This window comes from Ctenopharyngodon idella, chromosome 7, assembly GCF_019924925.1.
Source record: "Ctenopharyngodon idella isolate HZGC_01 chromosome 7, HZGC01, whole genome shotgun sequence".
In the NCBI taxonomy this organism is placed as follows: domain Eukaryota; kingdom Metazoa; phylum Chordata; class Actinopteri; order Cypriniformes; family Xenocyprididae; genus Ctenopharyngodon; species Ctenopharyngodon idella.
The window spans coordinates 18102112-18120906 of NC_067226.1; the positions used below are offsets into that span (position 1 = coordinate 18102112).

Genomic DNA, 18795 nt, shown 5'->3' on the forward strand with positions numbered 1-18795 from the left:
TCCTTTCAACTACAATCATTCTCAGTCTATTCTGAGCCAAAGGCTAGATGTGGGCTGATGCATGTCTAAATCACTACAGAGGAAATTTCACTCAAAAACTTGCATATCAAATCACTAAAACAGTGTTAAAGAAGAACATCTGACTTAAATCCATTACACTAGCTCTGTGCTAAATAACTATACTGTCATCTATAAGTCATACAATCTATAAATTACAGGCATGTGGCCTTCTCATTCTGGTAAGAGCAGCGAGTTACTTAAAGGATTAGTTCACTTTCAAATGAAAATTAGACCAAGCTTTACTCACCCTCCAGCCATCCTAGGTGTATATGACTTTCTTCTTTCTGATAAACACAATCTGAGACATTTTAATAAATACCCTGATGTATCTGAGCTTTATAATGGCAGTGAACAGGGGTCACGAGTATGAGCTAAAGAAGAATGCTTCCATTCACATCCATCCATCATAAACGTGTACTCCACACGGCTCTGGGAGGTTAATAAAGGCCTTCTGAAGTGAAACGATGCATTTGTGTAAAAACATTATTCAACTTGCGTATTCAAGTTATCGTATTCAACTTACAAAGAAAGTGTAATGGTGCGTTCACACCAGACGCGAATGAAGCGTTAAGCGCAAGTGATTTACATGTTAAGTCAATGCAAAGATGCGACAGACGTCCTGCGGCGCGATTCGCGCAAATGAGGAGGCGCAAATTGAGCGTTTCAGGCATTTGGCACGCGTAACGCGTGATTCGCGTGAAGCGCGTGAGTTGAAAAATCTGGACTTTGGCGAATATTCGCGCCGTGTTAACCAATCAGGAGCTTGCTCTAGTAGTGACGTAATTACGACGTAGCGAGTGGAGGCAGAAATCCGAAACAACAACGGAGGACAAAATCATTGTCGCTGTATGTGGATACACGGAGCTGTACGATACATCTTCGTACTTTTATAGAAACAGGAATAAAAAGGATCTTGCTTGGAAGAAAGTGAGTGAGGAGGTCGGACAATCTGGTAAGTTGTAAAAAACGCTCTTTACTCAATTTGAGCTATATACATACTGAGACTACAAGCTAGCTAAAGCCGGCAAATTGAGCTTATTCACCGTATTTTACAACTACTTTTCCCTCCCATGACGCGAATTCGCGTCTGTTGTGATGTGAATTTCTCGTGCGAATGAAGCGAGTAAAATCAAAATGTTCAAGCGTCCACCTACGTGCGAATAGAAGAAAGTCATATACACCTAGGATGGCTTGAGGATGAGTAAAGCTTGGGACAATTTTCATTTGAAAGTGAACTAATCCTTTAACAGTGAACATGAGAATTGGCCAGACATAAGATAAAAAATACTATATTTACTGAGGTTTATGCTTAAAACAAGTGAAAAAATGTGTAAATGGAAAAACAACAAAATCCATTTATATTCAAGACTCCTTATTTGAGAAGTTAATATTATTGGAAAATAATACACTGATTGATTGAACACTGCATGAGACAAAAAGACATTTATCTGCCCAAATTTTTGTAATAAAATATCCTGCCTCACTTTCTTTTAGCCTTGTTCCTCTGACTATTTAATGCTCCTTTCGTTTATTCTTCTCACTTTCCTTTTGCTTTTTGCACCCCAACAGCCTCCATCTGAAGCTTGTGTCACAAGTGGGATTGGATGCGATCCTTGTTGCCTTTATAAGGCAAGCAGGAAGGCTCCCAGCTCCGTCAGCTCATTAAAACACAACATGCCCACACACACCCATAATAACGCAGATCATCATCCTCCTTCAAACACAGCCTTTACCTCAGGCAAGCCACAAGACATGATGAAAAAAAAAAAAAATCAAATCCCAGACCAAGAGAAAAAAGCACAAAACAGTAATATAATCATAATGAGGCTGGTGGTTTATTTCCAAACAACTTTTTTTTCATCAGTTGATTCCCCTTGAAGATCTTGACTCTGTCAAATCATTACTAAAGCACCATGCCATAAATAACCAAAACACCCAGCAAGCCTCTCTACAGCTATGAGCCACGTCTTTGTTCCCTCTCATTTATCCATTATTGTCAAGGATTTATAACATCCGTTTCTTTGTGCCATGTGAACATACTGTTCAAAACTCAACAGAGATAAAGATGAATAATGCAGTTATGTTTAATTATTTACTGATAAATCTAATACAGCCACAAAAATAAGTTAAGCTTTGTCTTACATGCACACAAATACATCCTCACACACTTTGTTATCCAAATGAGAGCATTAAATCTAGAGGGTCTGGCTCTGTTTCTTCTATAATCCTTTGTTTTGGACACTCAGCATCTACAGTATCTCTCTCTCCAGTAGTGTTTTCTGCTATGCATAACCCTCATAATGGGATATACATACTGCATGTTGGACAGAAAGAGCACACACAAACCCACCCACACACGTTCTCACATATCCCTAATCGTGCCTACCTCTTGTGTTGGTTGCCATGTCTGCCACCTTCTGAAAGGCATCCAGAAAGGCCACTGCTGCTAGCACGGTGGTTCTGAAAAGCACATAACCAATGTGATAAATTGATGACGTTGTCTTTTCTCAGCATTCAATAAAACCTTCCTCACATGACAGGTGCGGATGTGAGCCGGAGACTGAACTTACCGGAGTTGAGAGTGCAGCTTGGTGGCCTTGGCACTGAAGTCTTCCCAGACAGGATATGAACACTGCAAAAGAACAAAGATACAAGGTGAGTTATGAGCGTGTACTTTATGTAAATATGTGTTCAATGTACAAGGCAGTAAATGTGTCTTTTTTTTTTTAAGTTCAGTACATTGTTCGTACACGAACGTTCAAATGTTTGGGGTTGGTGAGAATTTTTCATGTTTTTTGAAAGAAATCTATTATGCTCACCAAGGCTGCAGTTATTTAAACACAAATACAATAAGAAAGTAATATTTTGAAATATATATGGATATATATTTTAAAACGCAATTCATTCCTGTGATGGCAAAGCTGAATTTTCACCATCATTACTCCAGTCTTCAGTGTCACATAATCCTTTAGAAATCATTCTAATAAATATGTTGATCTAGTGTTCAAGAAACATTTATTGTTATTATCAATTGTGAAAACAGTTGTGCTGCTTAATACTTTTGTGGAAACTGTGATACATTTTTTTTTCAGGATTCTTTGACTAAAATAACAGCATTTATTTGAAATAGAAATCTTTTGTAACTTTATAAATGCCTTTTGACCAATTTAATGCACCCTTGTTGAATAAAAGTATTGAAAAAAAAAAATTATATATATATATATATGTATTCAGACACCTTGAACTTTTCATTCATTAATACAGTTTATTCACTATAGTTTTAAAAAAAATGGTAATAAAATATGACAAGATCTAAAGAGAGTTAAAGTGTGTCAGAAAAAATTAATCTTAATTAAGTCAGATAACACTTAAGCAAAACATGGTCAGGTCGAAGTGTCTGAATAATTTTTGGTTCCAAATTTTTATACATTTTACTGGTAGTCCACTGTATGAAGAATTTTTGGGTATAATATGACACAGTTTACTCTATTTTGCTATCCTCACTTACATAAATGAACTATAGTGTCCTGCACCCACTAGTAAAAATATATCAAAAATATAAAAAATGTCTGAATAATTTTTGGTTTGACTGTGTGTGTATATATATATATATAGCCTATATCATTGTGGCATCCATAATACTAATAAATAGCAAATGTGTGGCAAAAAAAAAGTGCCATCAGTAAGAGTAAAACTAAAGGTCAGTGTGAATATATTTAATGGAGTCTGTGTAGTAATTGCACCAGGGTGTTGGCTATAGATAAAACACTGTAGTCATGTGGGCCTTTACATTTATAATGTGTGTGTATCTATATGGATTTGATAATTTGCAGGGATGTGGTTTGTCCTGGGGCAGGAACAGGAGTGTCGCCTGACGATAAGGGGACGAGCCATGTACATCTCTGCCTAGTTGCCACGGAAACGCAGCAGACGAAATATTCTGTGTGAAGTCTGCTTTACAACAGGCCACGGGCTAAATGCAATATCACAGTAACCGAGCAGAAACTAACAAGCATGACGACTAGTACACACAATCTTGTGACTGTCATCCTGAGCTGTAATGGTGTTTTTCTCTCTAAATGATCTTGCTTCAATAATGTTCAAAATACTAGGACAGTAATATATTATGAAACTCTCTCCCAATATTGAGCCAATTATGATTCTAACTAATTTTTTCTTATATTAAATGTAATTCTTGAACTGTTCAGTTTGAGACTGAAATTTATTTTAATTTAGCAAGACATTTTACTAAATTTTGCAACACATCACAATAACAAAACATGGTGCATGACTTGAAAAAAAGTGGTGACTTAAAAATATGTTACATGTGGTAACATTTAAATTGATTGTATTCAATTGTATTACACCAACAAAACTAAATTTAGCGAAAGACCAGGTAGAAAAGGTTCTTCAAAGTTAACAACTGCAGGTTACTTTTTACAGTGTGGTAGTAGCATGGTATTTTCTACATGACTTTGGAGTATCATGTAAACAGGAGTGTAAACTATCGAATATAAGCATGTGAAAATGCATACGCATTTCATTATGTTTTTATATCTTGGTGTGTGTTTTTTTTTCATGGAGGACGTGTTATGAAGATGATATTGTAATCAGCTTTCAAAATATTAACAAAAGTCATGAAGTATCACCTTGCTACTTCAATGTTAAGTATGTTTTTGAGATATTAAACCCAATAATCTTCTACTATTATCAATCAGCATTCTCAGTGATCTCACTATCATTGCTGCCTCTCCACTTCCAGCTCTTTTAACAGTATCTCCATGAAGCAGCTCCTGGCCACAGCTGTCTTTGTTAGCATCTTAAGACCGCTGAGCTCAGTTGGGCTTTGAGCAGGGCAGATTCAGACCGCTGCGTGTCAAGGGGTGAAATTAGCCGCACTTCAGAGCATAGCTGGAGGTCAATACTGTGCTTAGCAACTGGAAGAAGACCCCTCCCCTTCCTCATACACCCACACATTACCCAAATAGCCCCTGTACCATGTCTCACCTTGCCCCACAGTCAAAAAAAGCAAGAACGATTTTGAGATGAAGAGAAAAGAGACTGACACATGGGGACTGGAGCAAAATAGCCTAGAGCGCTGTTCGGATGGGATTTGTTTCATACTTGACGTCTGGCTTTCTATTGTTAATTCAGGACATCTGTGATTTCGTATACTGAATCGGACGGAATCAGGATGTCTAATTTTTACTATGGTTTTACTCATTTTTAAGTATTAAGTAATTAGGAGGTTATGGATGACCCATTGAAATAAACAATCAGTCTCTCTTTATTCATTAAATTTACCCTATTATGCTTTTTTTGGATATTACCTTTCATGTAGTGTGTTATATTCACATTTTGTGGATGTAAAAGGTCTGCAAATTTTCAAAGATCAAGTGCACAATAAATGGAGTTCTTGTCTCCCAAAAGAAAGAACCGATTCTGAACTGCCTGAAACGAGTCGTCAGTAATTCCAGTCTTACTTCCTTCACGAACCTACGTAGGTTTGTAACAAATTTGCATAGTGCCCACCTATGGTCTTCATTGACTGTATCTGCGAACGTCTACTTTGACACGCCCTCAAACACTGTAGTTGTAGCTGAGGCCTGGAAGAGTTTGGTTTGTGTTGTCGACATGTCAAGAAGATGCTGTTTTCTGTGCTGGGAAAGCAAATCTACTTTGCATGCACTTCCAAAGGATGAGGAATTGATACGGTAAAACCAAAGCCATAGTTAATGTTCGTATCACTGTGTATACAAGTACTGAGGAGACTCTGGAGCTGAAATTCAGATATGGTAATGGGCATTTCGGTTATGATACGTACTGTAAAAGGTAGACCTTTTTTTTTCTTTAGTTATGGTAGGCTATGTTTGTTTTAGAAGGGAATTAAAATAAAAAAGTATGTATCTGTCAAACAAGAGAAAGGAAAGGAAAGGAAAGGAAAGGAAAGGAAAGGAAAGGAAAGGAAAGGAAAGGAAAGGAAAGGAAAGGAAAGGAAGAACAGTACAGCACAGAGGACAGTGGATGAGCGCAGAAGGGCCCAGTCACTGGTGACATTAAAAAGCTGCTGGTATGCTGACAAAGATTGTGAGCATCTCTCCTTTGATCCAGCATCTCATCCTACTTGCTTGATGTCTGCTAATTTGCTCTGAAATCTGAACACGTTACTCCAGAGGGGACCCCTGCACTGTTTGAAGTGCTCTAATCTGCAGCACGGGACAGAGGTTCATCATCTTCGGGGGCTTGTGGGAGAGTGATAAGGCACAAGACCCACCCCCCTCATCCATCCCCGGACATTAGCATATTCACTAGGCTAATCCAATAGCAGGGCAGCAATGTTTCCAATTATGCAAATACTGTTAGCTGGCTCATTTTCACTAAAGTTATTTCCCATCTTTCTATCCCTGTCCTTATTCAGTCTCTTTCTTGACTTGCCAAGTGATCCACAAACAATTGGGTAAGCTCTCCCCACCATTTTAGATAAAACATGCTCAGATGGGCCCTGTAAAGGAAGCAGGCTATTTTCTGTTTTGCCAAACCAAGTGGAAAAACAGCAATAAAGGTGAATTTTAATAAGGCCAAAAACAGCCAGAATCCTGGCAGATGATTAAAGCTTAAGCCATTTCATGCATTCCATAAGCAACAGCACAATATAGTGATGCTACAAAATCTGCCAACATTACCACAGCTGGCAGTTGCTGGATTTGGGTCAATGACAATTAAGAGAAAAAACCTATAAATAAATAAATAAATAAATAATCCGGAATGCATGTGCCAAGTACCTAACTGTATAAAAAATATCAAAATGAATTTAAATTGAGGAATTAACAATTCTGTCAAATAAGAGTAGTATGAATTGTATTTGTGCATAGACCAAGGCTGCATTTCCCAAAAGCATCGTTAGCCTAAGTAGATCGTAGAATCATTGCCTCAAATAGTCTCTACAATCAACTTAGCTCCCGATGCTTTTAAGAAATGCAGCCTAGGTCCAGAGACACTTTAATTCAATCAACATTATTAAAAATTTCTGAGAATCACATTGCTCATGTTAGGTGTATCAACTGCAGATGCAGAGCAGGGTGAACACGTGTATTGATCAGCCACTGCATTGTTTACTCTCATTGGCCTTAAATACGTTCTGTCAGCCATTATCCCAGGTTCTGTTATAGAGGTGTACAGGGCAAACAAACCCTGTACCTTGATAATGTGAGGAGAATTACATTCAGTTGATTATAATGATGTGCTTGTAAAGGTCAGCACAACATGTTCAGAAATACTTCTTGCTCAATTTGAGCTCCATCATTGTCAGTGTTTCTTAAGAAAATGATTCCTAAACTTCAGAACTAAAGTAACTAAGTCTGCTATGTAATTCCTCTAAACCAGACTATAAAAGTGACACATGCAACTAAAAGAGGAAGCCTAGCTCCAAAGATGTCTATGAAATCACCAGATAAGACTGATTTTGCTGCTATTGATCTGGCTTAACAAAGGAAGCCCTCTCTGGCATCATTCTTCCTAATGGAATCCCACGAGGAGCCACTGCCTCAGATCTTAAAGACACATTCTGTCAAAGTTCAAATGACTCATTTTCATTTATGCTCCTAAAATGAATAGCTCACTGCTGCCTTAATTTCTCTTTTCTCCCTCACTGCTTTCACTGGTGATTGTGGAAGACAAAAGCAGAGCTGCATTAGACTAATTCCATTTCTACAACTGAATCCATTCAAATGCTTAAACAAAGGCTTGAGCCATTAAACAATAATGGACTTTTTATATCATAATTCATATACTTATCTAGAGTATCACTTTTGCAACTGAACTCTGTTGTCAGCCTTTTCTTACTCTCAATGTCCAAGCTGAAGTATTCGGTATAGTTGTACTGTATAGCCGCTTTTCCACCATCGGGCCAAACTGTTCTCTTTGCTTAACCGTCCTATTTGGTGCCGATCTGGCCCGGCCAGTACGGATATGGCATTATTCTCCACTGTGGGACTGATAACGGAGCTCTTTGGAATGTAATACAAATGCGCCAGTCATTGCATCAGTAACGCAAGCGTTTATAGACAATATATAAGATGTAAATAGCGACTGCGTTATGGAGGATGATCAGACATTTCTTTTAATTTTATTATTAATTTGTGTTTACATCGCTTCAGAGAAACTCGTAGCCAGGCAACAGACAAGTGACCAATCCATGATTTTAGACGTCACTACATGCATTCTCCCAGCATGGTTACCCAATGGTGATGAGAATTCCGGGCCAAGAACGCTTTGCAATCGTGCCATGCTGAACCAAGCTCAAGTGAAAATACAACTTGAACCATTCCTTATTGTTCTTAGAACTGATCCGCCCAATCGTGAAAAAGCGCTTTTTTGGAGCTTAATGTGTTCTTAAGGTGTTTCAACACTAACATGACTGTAGAGCAGTAGTTAGCTTCTTTGCAACAATAGCCATGTTTCCAACTTCCTATTTTATATAATTTTGGGATATTGCCTAAAAAATGCTGGATGGAAATGCCAAGATGTGCATACATTCTAAAAATGCACTCAACTGAGGCGGATACATTTTTAAACCACGATGGAAACACATTTACCGAATAAATCCCTCGATGTGCAACAAAAAAAAACTCTATGTAACTTTGCCTCAACATAGGATGTAATTGGATAACTGAACTTACCAGTGGATCGGTTTCATTGCACAGCATATCAAATGTTGTTTTAGTTATTCTGAAATGCCTGAATCTGTCATCAAAATGGTTTGGTATTGGTATGACCTCCCACAACTGTCTTAGAAGATTGTATTCACAAACATTATCCATCCGAACACAATATATCATGACAGCATTTTCATTCTCTTGAACACATGGAATGAAAATGATGCTTTATTCACGAATGTTGTATCCGATATTCCAATTTTGCGCATAAGTTAAATTTGAAACTTTGGATGGAAAAATAGGTAATGGCATCTTACAACAGTGGGAACCTAAAGACTTTTGTTGAGGGCTACAGAGTCTGAGAGGTTAACTGTCAGTGTCCGGTATGAGGGACACTTGGCGCTCTTTTTTATTGCCTTTTCCCTATCACATATTTTAGTAATCATCATAAATTATGTATAATTCAATTCAATCAAAATTCATCTTGTGTTTTGGACATTGTGTTAACATGCAAAGTGTACTCTAAATATTTTTTACAGGCTCAATTTTTTCAATTTTCAATAAACTTCAAAATTGGAACACAACTTGGTTAGACATATGGCTTTGATTTTCTAGCAATTTTAGAGCCCAAATTATTTTATAAGATATACATTTTGTATACATATACATTTAAAAGATATACATTTAAAAAATATATACATTTATACATTTAAAAAAATGTTTAGTTCAGTACATTTGCTTTACAGTAAACTTAAACTTTCATTTTTTAATTGCTTTCACTTCTGTATTCCAAAGCATTCACAAATTACAAACATTTCAGTTCAGAGATTCATACTTGGAAGGCTCATATGACTGTAACAAGTCATCCATGAGGACTGTGCCCTGATCAGTAGCTCATTAAGAAGTTCTTAAGAGGAACTCTGATATCGTTGTTAATGTTTTCATTAGCACTATGTGAGTTGTGAAGCTTAAATGTAGACAATAAATATTTAATTGTTCTATATTTAAGTATTAGCTGGGCATCTATAATACTGTTCCCCAATATCAATGTTAACGTCTCACTGATACAAATTAATCTAACAGATTAATGTTAATACTGCAAAGTTTGTATTAATAAAAATGTTTATGGGGTTAAATTTTGCAAAAAAAGAAATGATATTGCTAACAGATTGCGCATCATGTTTCTTAAAGAGTCTTTGGAAAATCACCAAACTTGAATTACATTGGCAGACAAGCAGTAAATTGTTTTCAGATTAAACAGCGAGATTGCACGCTTTATAATTTATGAGCAAAGTAGCTTACTTATTCTAACATACTAATACAAACAAATTATAACACTTGGATGTTTTTTTAGATAAAGGGGTCTAAAAAGAAGATTTGCTCCCCCCCCCCTCAGCTATAACTAATGAAGGGTCTATGATAGAACCTCTGAGACCTTGATATGCTCTTGATAAGACAATCTCTTCTCCTCTGTCACCTCCTCCACCTCTACAACGAGCAGATAAAGGGATGAATGGGGAAATGGAGGAATGCACGTATTCGGAGAACAGACATCAAGGGGCTAGTGGAAGCCGTGAAACGTGATTGGGTGTTCTGCTTCCGCTGGGCTCCTTTGAAGCGGCACTGATTGGCTTTGTGCCTTTGTGGGCAGAGGACAGAAACTGCCAGTGTGTTCAAAGCTGTCAGGCCCTCAGTACAGTACACAAAAGTCTTTGGTGCGAACGAACGAACGAACGAATGAATGAATGAAAGATGGAAGCAAATCATTTCTATTTCTGACATTTACCACAGCAGCCTGAAGTCATGCCCTAATGAATAATGGAAATCACTTAACATGAGCGCTATGCAAGCTCTCCTTGTTTCTCCTCATCTCTGTTTCTCTTTTTCTCATCTCTAATATAAATATGTCTTTCCTTGAACTGCTCATTTTCATTTCCCTTTCCTTCCAATTTGAATCCTTCTCTAATATGCAACCATCAGTAATTTCTATTCTTTTCAGTTTGCTGATAATAACAGAACATACCAACATAAGGATGAGAGCAGTTAGGCACAGACAGAGACTGATTTGAGTGTATATAAACATATATTTCTCTTTCTAATACACCCACCCCACCAACCCAACTGAAATCTGTTCTTGTTTTCCTGCCTCAAGTTCAATAAGGGTACTTAGTCTGATTAAAAGCTATAAGACAGAAACCACTCAGATATACTAGATGTATATCTTGATGGTGTATGTAATTTAAAAGGAAGGGAGGTTACTGTGATTGGCTACCAGTCAGAAAAATGGTGCAACTTTAATGACAGGGTTGTCATCAAGCTGAAAGAACAGGTGCCCTTGAGTGCAACGATATCTGTCTATAGCTCTGGCTAGAGCTATGGTGAGAAACAAGTATGTCTAGACTTGCAACGAACAAAGACACTTTCACACAAATTCACTAACTTTCCTTTAAAACTTTGTTTTTTAAACACCAAGGACAAACACATATGATGATCCTCTTGTAAAACATAAAATAACCTAGCTAATTATTATTTAAAATATAATTTCAGATATATATTTCAGTGTCAGATGATCCTTCAAAAATCATTATAATATGTTGAATCTGGTGCTCAATTGTATGGTGCTTAATCAATTATTATTGTTGCTCAGTTATTAATAATGGTTCTTATTATCAATGTTGAAAACAGTTTTGCTGTTTAATATTTATGTGGAGACCGTGATTTTATTTTCAGGATTCCTTGATGAATAGAAAGTTCAAAAGAACAGGATTTATTTGAAATAGAAATCTTTTGTACAATTATAAATGTATTTACTGTCACTTTTGGTAAGTTTAATGCATCTTGCTGAATAAAAGTATGTCTATCATGACATCTCGTGGGATGTTTTTAGCATTGTAATGGATATGACAATGTTAATGTATTTGGTCTTGGCGGAACTCTGAAAGCGCACTGCAAACTGCTATAGTGAATGTTAACCAGCCATTTAAATGTTGAGCAAGGAAGCTCATTGGCTGCAGATGCGACATGAACCAATCAGCTTGTGCCAAATAGTTAACGCTGTAAATATCACCAGCTTGCGTTAAGGACCCATCAGCCTGCACCATCTAGAGTTTCATGACAGAACTAAGCATTGATTTCTAGTATAAGTATAAATGTAAAACTTACTTACCCCAAACTTTGGAATGGTTATGTGTCACGGTTTCCACAAAATATTAAGCAGCACTACTGTTTTTCAACATTGATAATAATAAGAAATGTTTCTTGATTATTCAAATTCACAGACCTCCAAGAACCATTGCGGATCTCTGGGGATCCTTGAACCCCGTTTCTGTTCAGAGCCATTTAAATGTATTTCTAATGTCAAGAATGGGTCTAAAGAGCAATCTGGGTATATTTGCCTCTCCTGTCCCTTAATTGCCACTGCATTTAAAGCTCTCTGTTAACACCCCTGATCCTTTGCCATTAGGCTGCACCATGTGTGAAAGATAGAGCTTTGAAATGAAATGCAGTTTAGGTTGATACATATTCAGCTGCAGGATCAGCTGAGCTTATAAGGCAACCCAGATGGGGCTCAAACCAACAATCCTTAGCTCTAAAATCTGATGCCCTACCAAGAGGCCACTGGGCTCATATAACAGTATTCCCAACAGCAAAGATCCCTGCTTTGAACCTGAGCAGTAAAATGTTCATTTGACACATATTTCAGTGCTTACCCATAATCATCACTCTTTGGGAGATTTTCTTCACGTCAGCAGACATAAGAGATGAGATGAGTTTGACAGTCCAAACAAAGACGCACTGAGTATTCCTGGAACATTGCCAAGAAAACTCCTCCATCCAAAACAAGTTGATTCATCTTTAACAAGCTTAACAAGGGGCCGGTGAAAACACATGCTCATTTAGATACCGCAAACCTGTTGTTGCCAAATTAAGAAATAAATAATGAGTGGACATGAGTTGAGTGGTCACAAAGATTCTCTGCCTCATTTCTGGAACAAAGCAGTAAAGGCCAGAACGATAACTGTAAAGATAACTATAATTTGTTTATTAGTAAGCCACATTTACAGCTGTTTCTTCAACTATGGGCACTTCTGGCTGTGTGGATGCTCTCTAGTTTGTTTTATTTGTCCCCTGTTGTTCCCAAATTAAGAAATAAATAATGAGTGGACATGAGTTGAGTGGTCACAAAAAGATTCTCAGCCTCATTTCTTGAACAAAGCAGTAAAGGCCAGAACGATAACTATAAAGATAACTATAATTTGTTTATTAGTAAGCCACATTTACAGCTGTTTCTTCAACTATGGGCACTTCTGGCTGTGTGGATGCTCTCTACTTTGTTTTATTTGTCCACTAATAATGTCCAACAGTGGACATAAATGCATGACAGAAGCATTGTGTTTCTTTTTTCTCATTTATTTCTGAAAGTAAATAAAGAAAATTCCCACTGCAGAGCCATTTCTGCCACATCTCAAATTATATTAGCATTCTGTGGTAGAATTGACAGTGGTGGAAATGACATTTTAAACATTTTTTTTTTAATAAAATGGCTAGCTATTTTAATAACTAGTGCTCTAAGTATCTTATACACATTCAATTATATTTCTATTAAATCAAATAAAATGTTTACATTTTTTGCACAATTTGACAAAATAACTTGACTGGAAATGAGGCCCAACAAAACATTTCTGCTCACAAGTGATATTTACCTTTATATTTTTTAATCACACATCACGTCACATTTTATCTCAAGTATTTTCCTTACAAACTGCAAAAAATGCTTTTCTTACTATGTATTTTTGTCTTTGTCTCAAATACAAATATCTAAAATTCTTAAATCAAGATAGATTTTCTATACAAAGAAAAGACATAAGATATTTAGTCTTGTTTTCTTGGGGGAAAAAAAATCTAAATTAAGTGCATTTTGCTTAAAACTAGTAAAATTATCTGCCAATGGGGTAAGAAAAATAATCTTAATGCAAACGGAAAACAATAATTTTACTAGTTTTAAGCAAAATGCACTTAATTTAGATTTTTTTTCCCCCAGGAAACAAGACTAAATATCTTGTGTCATTTTTCTTGTATAGAAAATGCATCTTGATTTAAGAATTTTTAGATATTTTGACTGGAACAAGACAAAGATACCAAGTAAGAAAAGCATTTTTTTTTTTTTTTTTTTGCAGTGCAGACACTACAAAATGATAATTCTTATTTTTATAATGGGTTTTCATATTTTAAGATTGAAAGTTTTTCTCTGGGACAACAGTAAAAAATATGATGATGATGATGATGATGATGATGATATAACTAAAAGAAAAGTAAATTTAGCTTAGTTTTATTGACATTTAAACTAAAAATCAACCCCTGGAATACAAAAGTGCCTGAAGCCACACTCCTATATACCATGACCTCAGGTCCATTTCCAGGCAAACATTCAAAGGATTACTAAAGGCATAGTTCAGATTCAGTAGCCAGGCAGAATGAGATCTCGACCAAGTGCGTGAGTCTAGTGAGCGTCTCTACTCTAGGCTGGTATGCACAACTCAGTGTGAGGCATGCGAATGTAAACAGCAGTGATATACAACAGGTCCAGCTGGCAAACAGACAACTGTGTGCTTGTGTCATCATCACGTCTAATGCTGGTGTCCCTCTCGCTTGCTTAGGGCCCTTTCACCTAAAGAAGGGGGGTAAGAATGTGGGCCTAAATATGACAGCCCACTCCACTCCTCAACCCCTTCCATCTCATTTCTCCATCCCCCTCCCTTCAAATCCGATCATCCTCCCCCCATGATCCAGAGCCATACTCATAACAACCCTTTTACAACAATGTCCTACCAAGAGCCAGACACAAAAACACACACGTACAGATCTGCATCGAAATCAAACTGATGCTGATTCTGAATTTTTTTCACATTCCCAAAAGAGCCTTGTATGGCGAACTATTCCTTCCTGTTCCTATTTGACAGTAATCATTCACATTCAGTTACATTTTTCTCCCAGGCTAGTTTCCAAACAGCACCCTGCAGATCTGCTGGGTGAAGAAGAGGGCTAGTAGAACAGTGAGCTGTATCTATACTTCATTGATTCAGGTGGGGAATTGGGGCCTCTTATTTATTCCAGTACAGTTAGGATCTCAGAGATGAAACAAAGAAGATCCAGCTGACATTCTGGTGATGAGACACATATGACAAGTGAGCTGTCATAGCCACAGGCTGCCCACAACCCACAAACAAAGACAAGCAAAAGCAGATGCAGAGGGAAGACAGTGGTAGATTTTCAAATCTTGGCTCTTGAACAATAACTTCATTTTTGTTTCATTACTGAATGAAATGCCTGCACTTTCTTTGAGTAACCATCATAAAATTGCTGAACTTTAACAACTCTACACTACAGTCATCTGCTACAGTACTTTTCTGCTTTTTCCATCTCAATATAGCAACATGAGAGGCTGGCGAGGGCAAGCCGCATGTCTGCATTGGATCCACACGACAACAGGGTCCAATCACAGAGCGAGCTTGAGCGAAACCAGGAACAGTGCAGCATCTAAATCAACATGCATCTTAAAGGTGAAGCCTGGATCTGTATCGCTTTAAGTCATTCACTACTGTGCCAGACACTGAAATGAGAAGCTCTGAGGCAAACATCATCGACCCACTGTGCCAATGCCACTGTCTGCTCAATAGACAGACAAGCATGCTGGCATGATAGCTGACCCATATTTGCAATCCCCCATTTAACAGAATGGGACCATGAGCATGCTGGAGAAGTAAGAGTTAAATTATGAATGAGAAGAGAATATCTGTGTAAGCAGAGCAGAGATCAGATGCAGATGGGGTGGGTGTGCTGTTTAAAGCTGTTAGATCTGAAGAAAATCACGTCTGTTTGTCAATACAGTAAAACACTGTGATATTAACAAGCAGCTTGGAAGCTTCTCAAGAGAGAAGTCATGTGGTCGCTATTGGGTCTCACTGGATGAACCTGCATGAAAACGAGTCCCAAAACTCGGTCAGCAGACATTCACAACGATTGTGTGCCCTTTTCACGATGTGGTTAAAATATGAAACCCGACTGAAGATCGATACGGTGTTTTCACGCGAGCGCGGCCGCTCTTTTACGCTCATAGACCTAATGATATGACGGAACGCTGCAATCCGTCAGACAGACGCAACGAATCTCACGGTGTGTGACACGGAATGGCGCGCGGCTGCATCTGCTTAATCAGCAGCAGTTCAGTCTGTTTCCCATTGTGGGAGTGAAACCCCCTCCATTTCCTCTCTACATGCACAACATTCCCGTGTGGATACAGTGTATTCAGCCGCACCGGCAATGTATCGAGCTGAACGATACACAACATGCCTTCATAACATAACGTAGCCTATAGGCCTGTATACGTATGTAGACATGGGTGTATGTACGTATCTTTGTATTTATGAATATCTATCTATCTGTAAGAATAGTGAATGTCATACAGCGTTAGTTCCCCCTGTCATTTAGGTCTTAACATAAATAGGCGATTGTATATTGCATTATGGTTATTTACTCAAAGCCACTTTAGTGATAAAAGGTTTCAGGTTTTCACCATCTGCATGCTGGTCACGCTCATTAAGAATATACGGTTTCAAGTGTTTAAAGCGTCGTGTCAAACCTCTCACCTTCATATCATTGACAATCGCCTGGAATAATCCACCAAGCGCCCCGCACTCCTTCTCCACAGACTCCACGTTTATATTATCCATCTTCAGCGAATACAGAGCAAAGAAATTCCTTGTGTTAAATTACTTCCACAATATCCCGAAGAGACGCGTCTTGAGAGCTAAAAGCAGGAGAGTGTTTGTGGGCGAGAGCTAAATTTCAGCAAAAATCGCTGTCGGTTTGCTACCCAGAGGACTTGAGGCAGATGATGGGGAGAGACGAGAGAGAGGTGGGTTACTCTCTCTCTCTCCTCGGCTCCGAATCTACTCTCCGCGGTTGGAGGAGGTTAGGCTCGTGGATGGCCCCGCAATAGTCACGGTCATCTTCGGACAAGGAGGCGGAATCGAGCTGAATGGATGTGAGAAGCGGAGAGTGTGTGTGGAGCGGTGCGTCGGTGCGCCACCCGCCCGGCAGAGACTGGTGATTGAGTGAACTGAGCAGCAGCAGCGCAGCGCGAAGGGGCCAGTAACTCGATCTATGCGAATCGTATTGGGCAGAACTGTTTCTCTTGTCACATGGAGGCCGGAGGGAGGAGAGATAGGACACAAACACACAACACACAGACCAAAGCGTGCCATTCGGTCTGTACAGTCTGAATATGAAACTCTGAAATACAGACATTTCCAAAGGATTAGCCTATATCATACATTATACTATATAGGCCTAATCCTATATAAATATTCTGGAAGACAATGAATTATTAATAATGTCCAATTATTATTAGGCTATATAAAATTATTGTATATTCAATATTTTACGTAATAATAATAATAATAATAATAATAATAGGCCTTATTATTATTATTATTATTATTATTATTCAACCTGTCATATTGCATATTGTTCTGTGTATCTAGTCGGGTATGATCAGTGATTAGCTATTAAAACTATTTAGTTCAATGTTTTCTAAACAGTTTTGGTGACCATTGACTTCCATAGTATGAAAAAAGAAGAACAAATTCTCAAAATATCTTCTTTTATGTTCCAGGAAGAAAGAATGTAATAGGTTTGAAATGACATGAGGGTGAGTAAATGATGACATAACTTCCATTTTTCAGTGAACTATTCCTTTAATGAAAACCATATCAGTTTGGACATAAAGGGTGGGATTCAATCTGCATATTCAGAGACTTCATTAATGCCCTGAAAAATGATAATGAAGCTGAAATAAGATTTCATGATTATGTCTTACTGCTGTGATAAAGACCCAATCATCTCGTTCTCTTGTCACAGTGGAAGGGGGAGGATGAAGCCCTCTCGCAAAGGTTCAAAAGCAAGGTCACAGTGTCTGAGTGGCCTTTGACTCTAAAACCGGGTGTCATATTTACAGAAGTACCTTAAAGGTCTCTCCCTCTTAACTCCTTTGGGAATTCTCTCACATTACACCTTTGCTCTGCTCTGCTCTTTGCTAGAATTAAGTCAAGACACTGTTCATGGTCTACACTGCTCCCAATAGATACAGTGCGACACGCATCATAATCTGACACAATCCAACCCTCTCTATTGACTTTATATTGCATGAAGCTGCCTCCTTGTCATTTCTTATATGACTTATAACAAAAAACAGAACAATGTCTAAAAGCTTATATGTGACAGGGTGTACAGCAAACAAGCTAAAAAAACCAGGACTAAGTTTTTGTAAGCTGTCAACCCAAAAAAAACAAGCATTTAAGGACACAAAAGTGGATACAGGCAATTGAGACAGAGCACAATGTGTCATATTACTCTGAGAACTACACCCACTGGAGGGGAACGTAATCAGCGACAGGATATGCAAAAAAAAAAAAAAAAAACATTCATTATTTTTAACCATGTTAAAGGATTATTTCACCACCCTATGTGAACCTGAGAGGAGGAGATAAATTGAGAAACTAAAATTTACCCACAATTTACCCATTCTTCCTGCTGATGCTTCACGTCTTATTACCTGTATACAATTTTTTCTCTTAAAGGCTGGCTTTTACAGTTCGGTAGCTTATAAAAACTTAGTTCTAGGTTTTTTAGTTTGTTTGCTGTACACCCTGTGTCACACAGCAGCTTTTAGGCATTATTCTGTCTTTTGTTAGAGGCAAGAAGATCTGCCTGGACAAATGTACAAATTTAAAAAGGTCACTTTAAACCTTTTTCTCTTTTGCCCTCTCTCGCTCCCTGTCTGTACTGATCTTCACTGTCTTTGCCTATAACAAGGTTCCCCACCATTTCATACATTACTCAGCAAGACAGCTAGACTGCCTGCGTCAGCATCAAATTGTCCTGCCAACAACCATGCCGAACCACCTGCTTCAGCCATCCTTCATCCCCACTGTTATTAAAATACATACATTTTCATATATCATGCACATTTCCTTTCTTATTTTTCAGAAAGTTGCAAATTGTTCAGTATCTTCACATTCAC

The 18795-nt window shown here is 37.8% G+C and overlaps 1 protein-coding gene across 6 annotated transcripts in view; it reads right to left on the minus strand.

The window, feature by feature from the left end:
- The window catches only part of mtss1lb (MTSS I-BAR domain containing 2b), a 69002-nt gene extending 52117 nt beyond the window's left edge, over window positions 1-16885 (minus strand). For 2 of the 6 annotated variants that reach the window (XM_051899672.1, XM_051899673.1), the window contains exons 1-3: window positions 16361-16884; window positions 2631-2692; window positions 2447-2520 (exon numbers count right to left, since the gene is read on the minus strand). In XM_051899672.1, the coding sequence (XP_051755632.1) occupies window positions 2447-2520; window positions 2631-2692; window positions 16361-16444 (220 nt within the window). In that variant the 5' untranslated portion in view covers window positions 16445-16884. Of the gene's footprint in view, window positions 1-2446; window positions 2521-2630; window positions 2693-16360 lie in introns of all 6 variants that reach the window. The other 4 variants (XM_051899675.1, XM_051899676.1, XM_051899671.1 and 1 more) reach the window with 3 other exon arrangements.
- Window positions 16886-18795: the final 1910 nt, after the last annotated feature.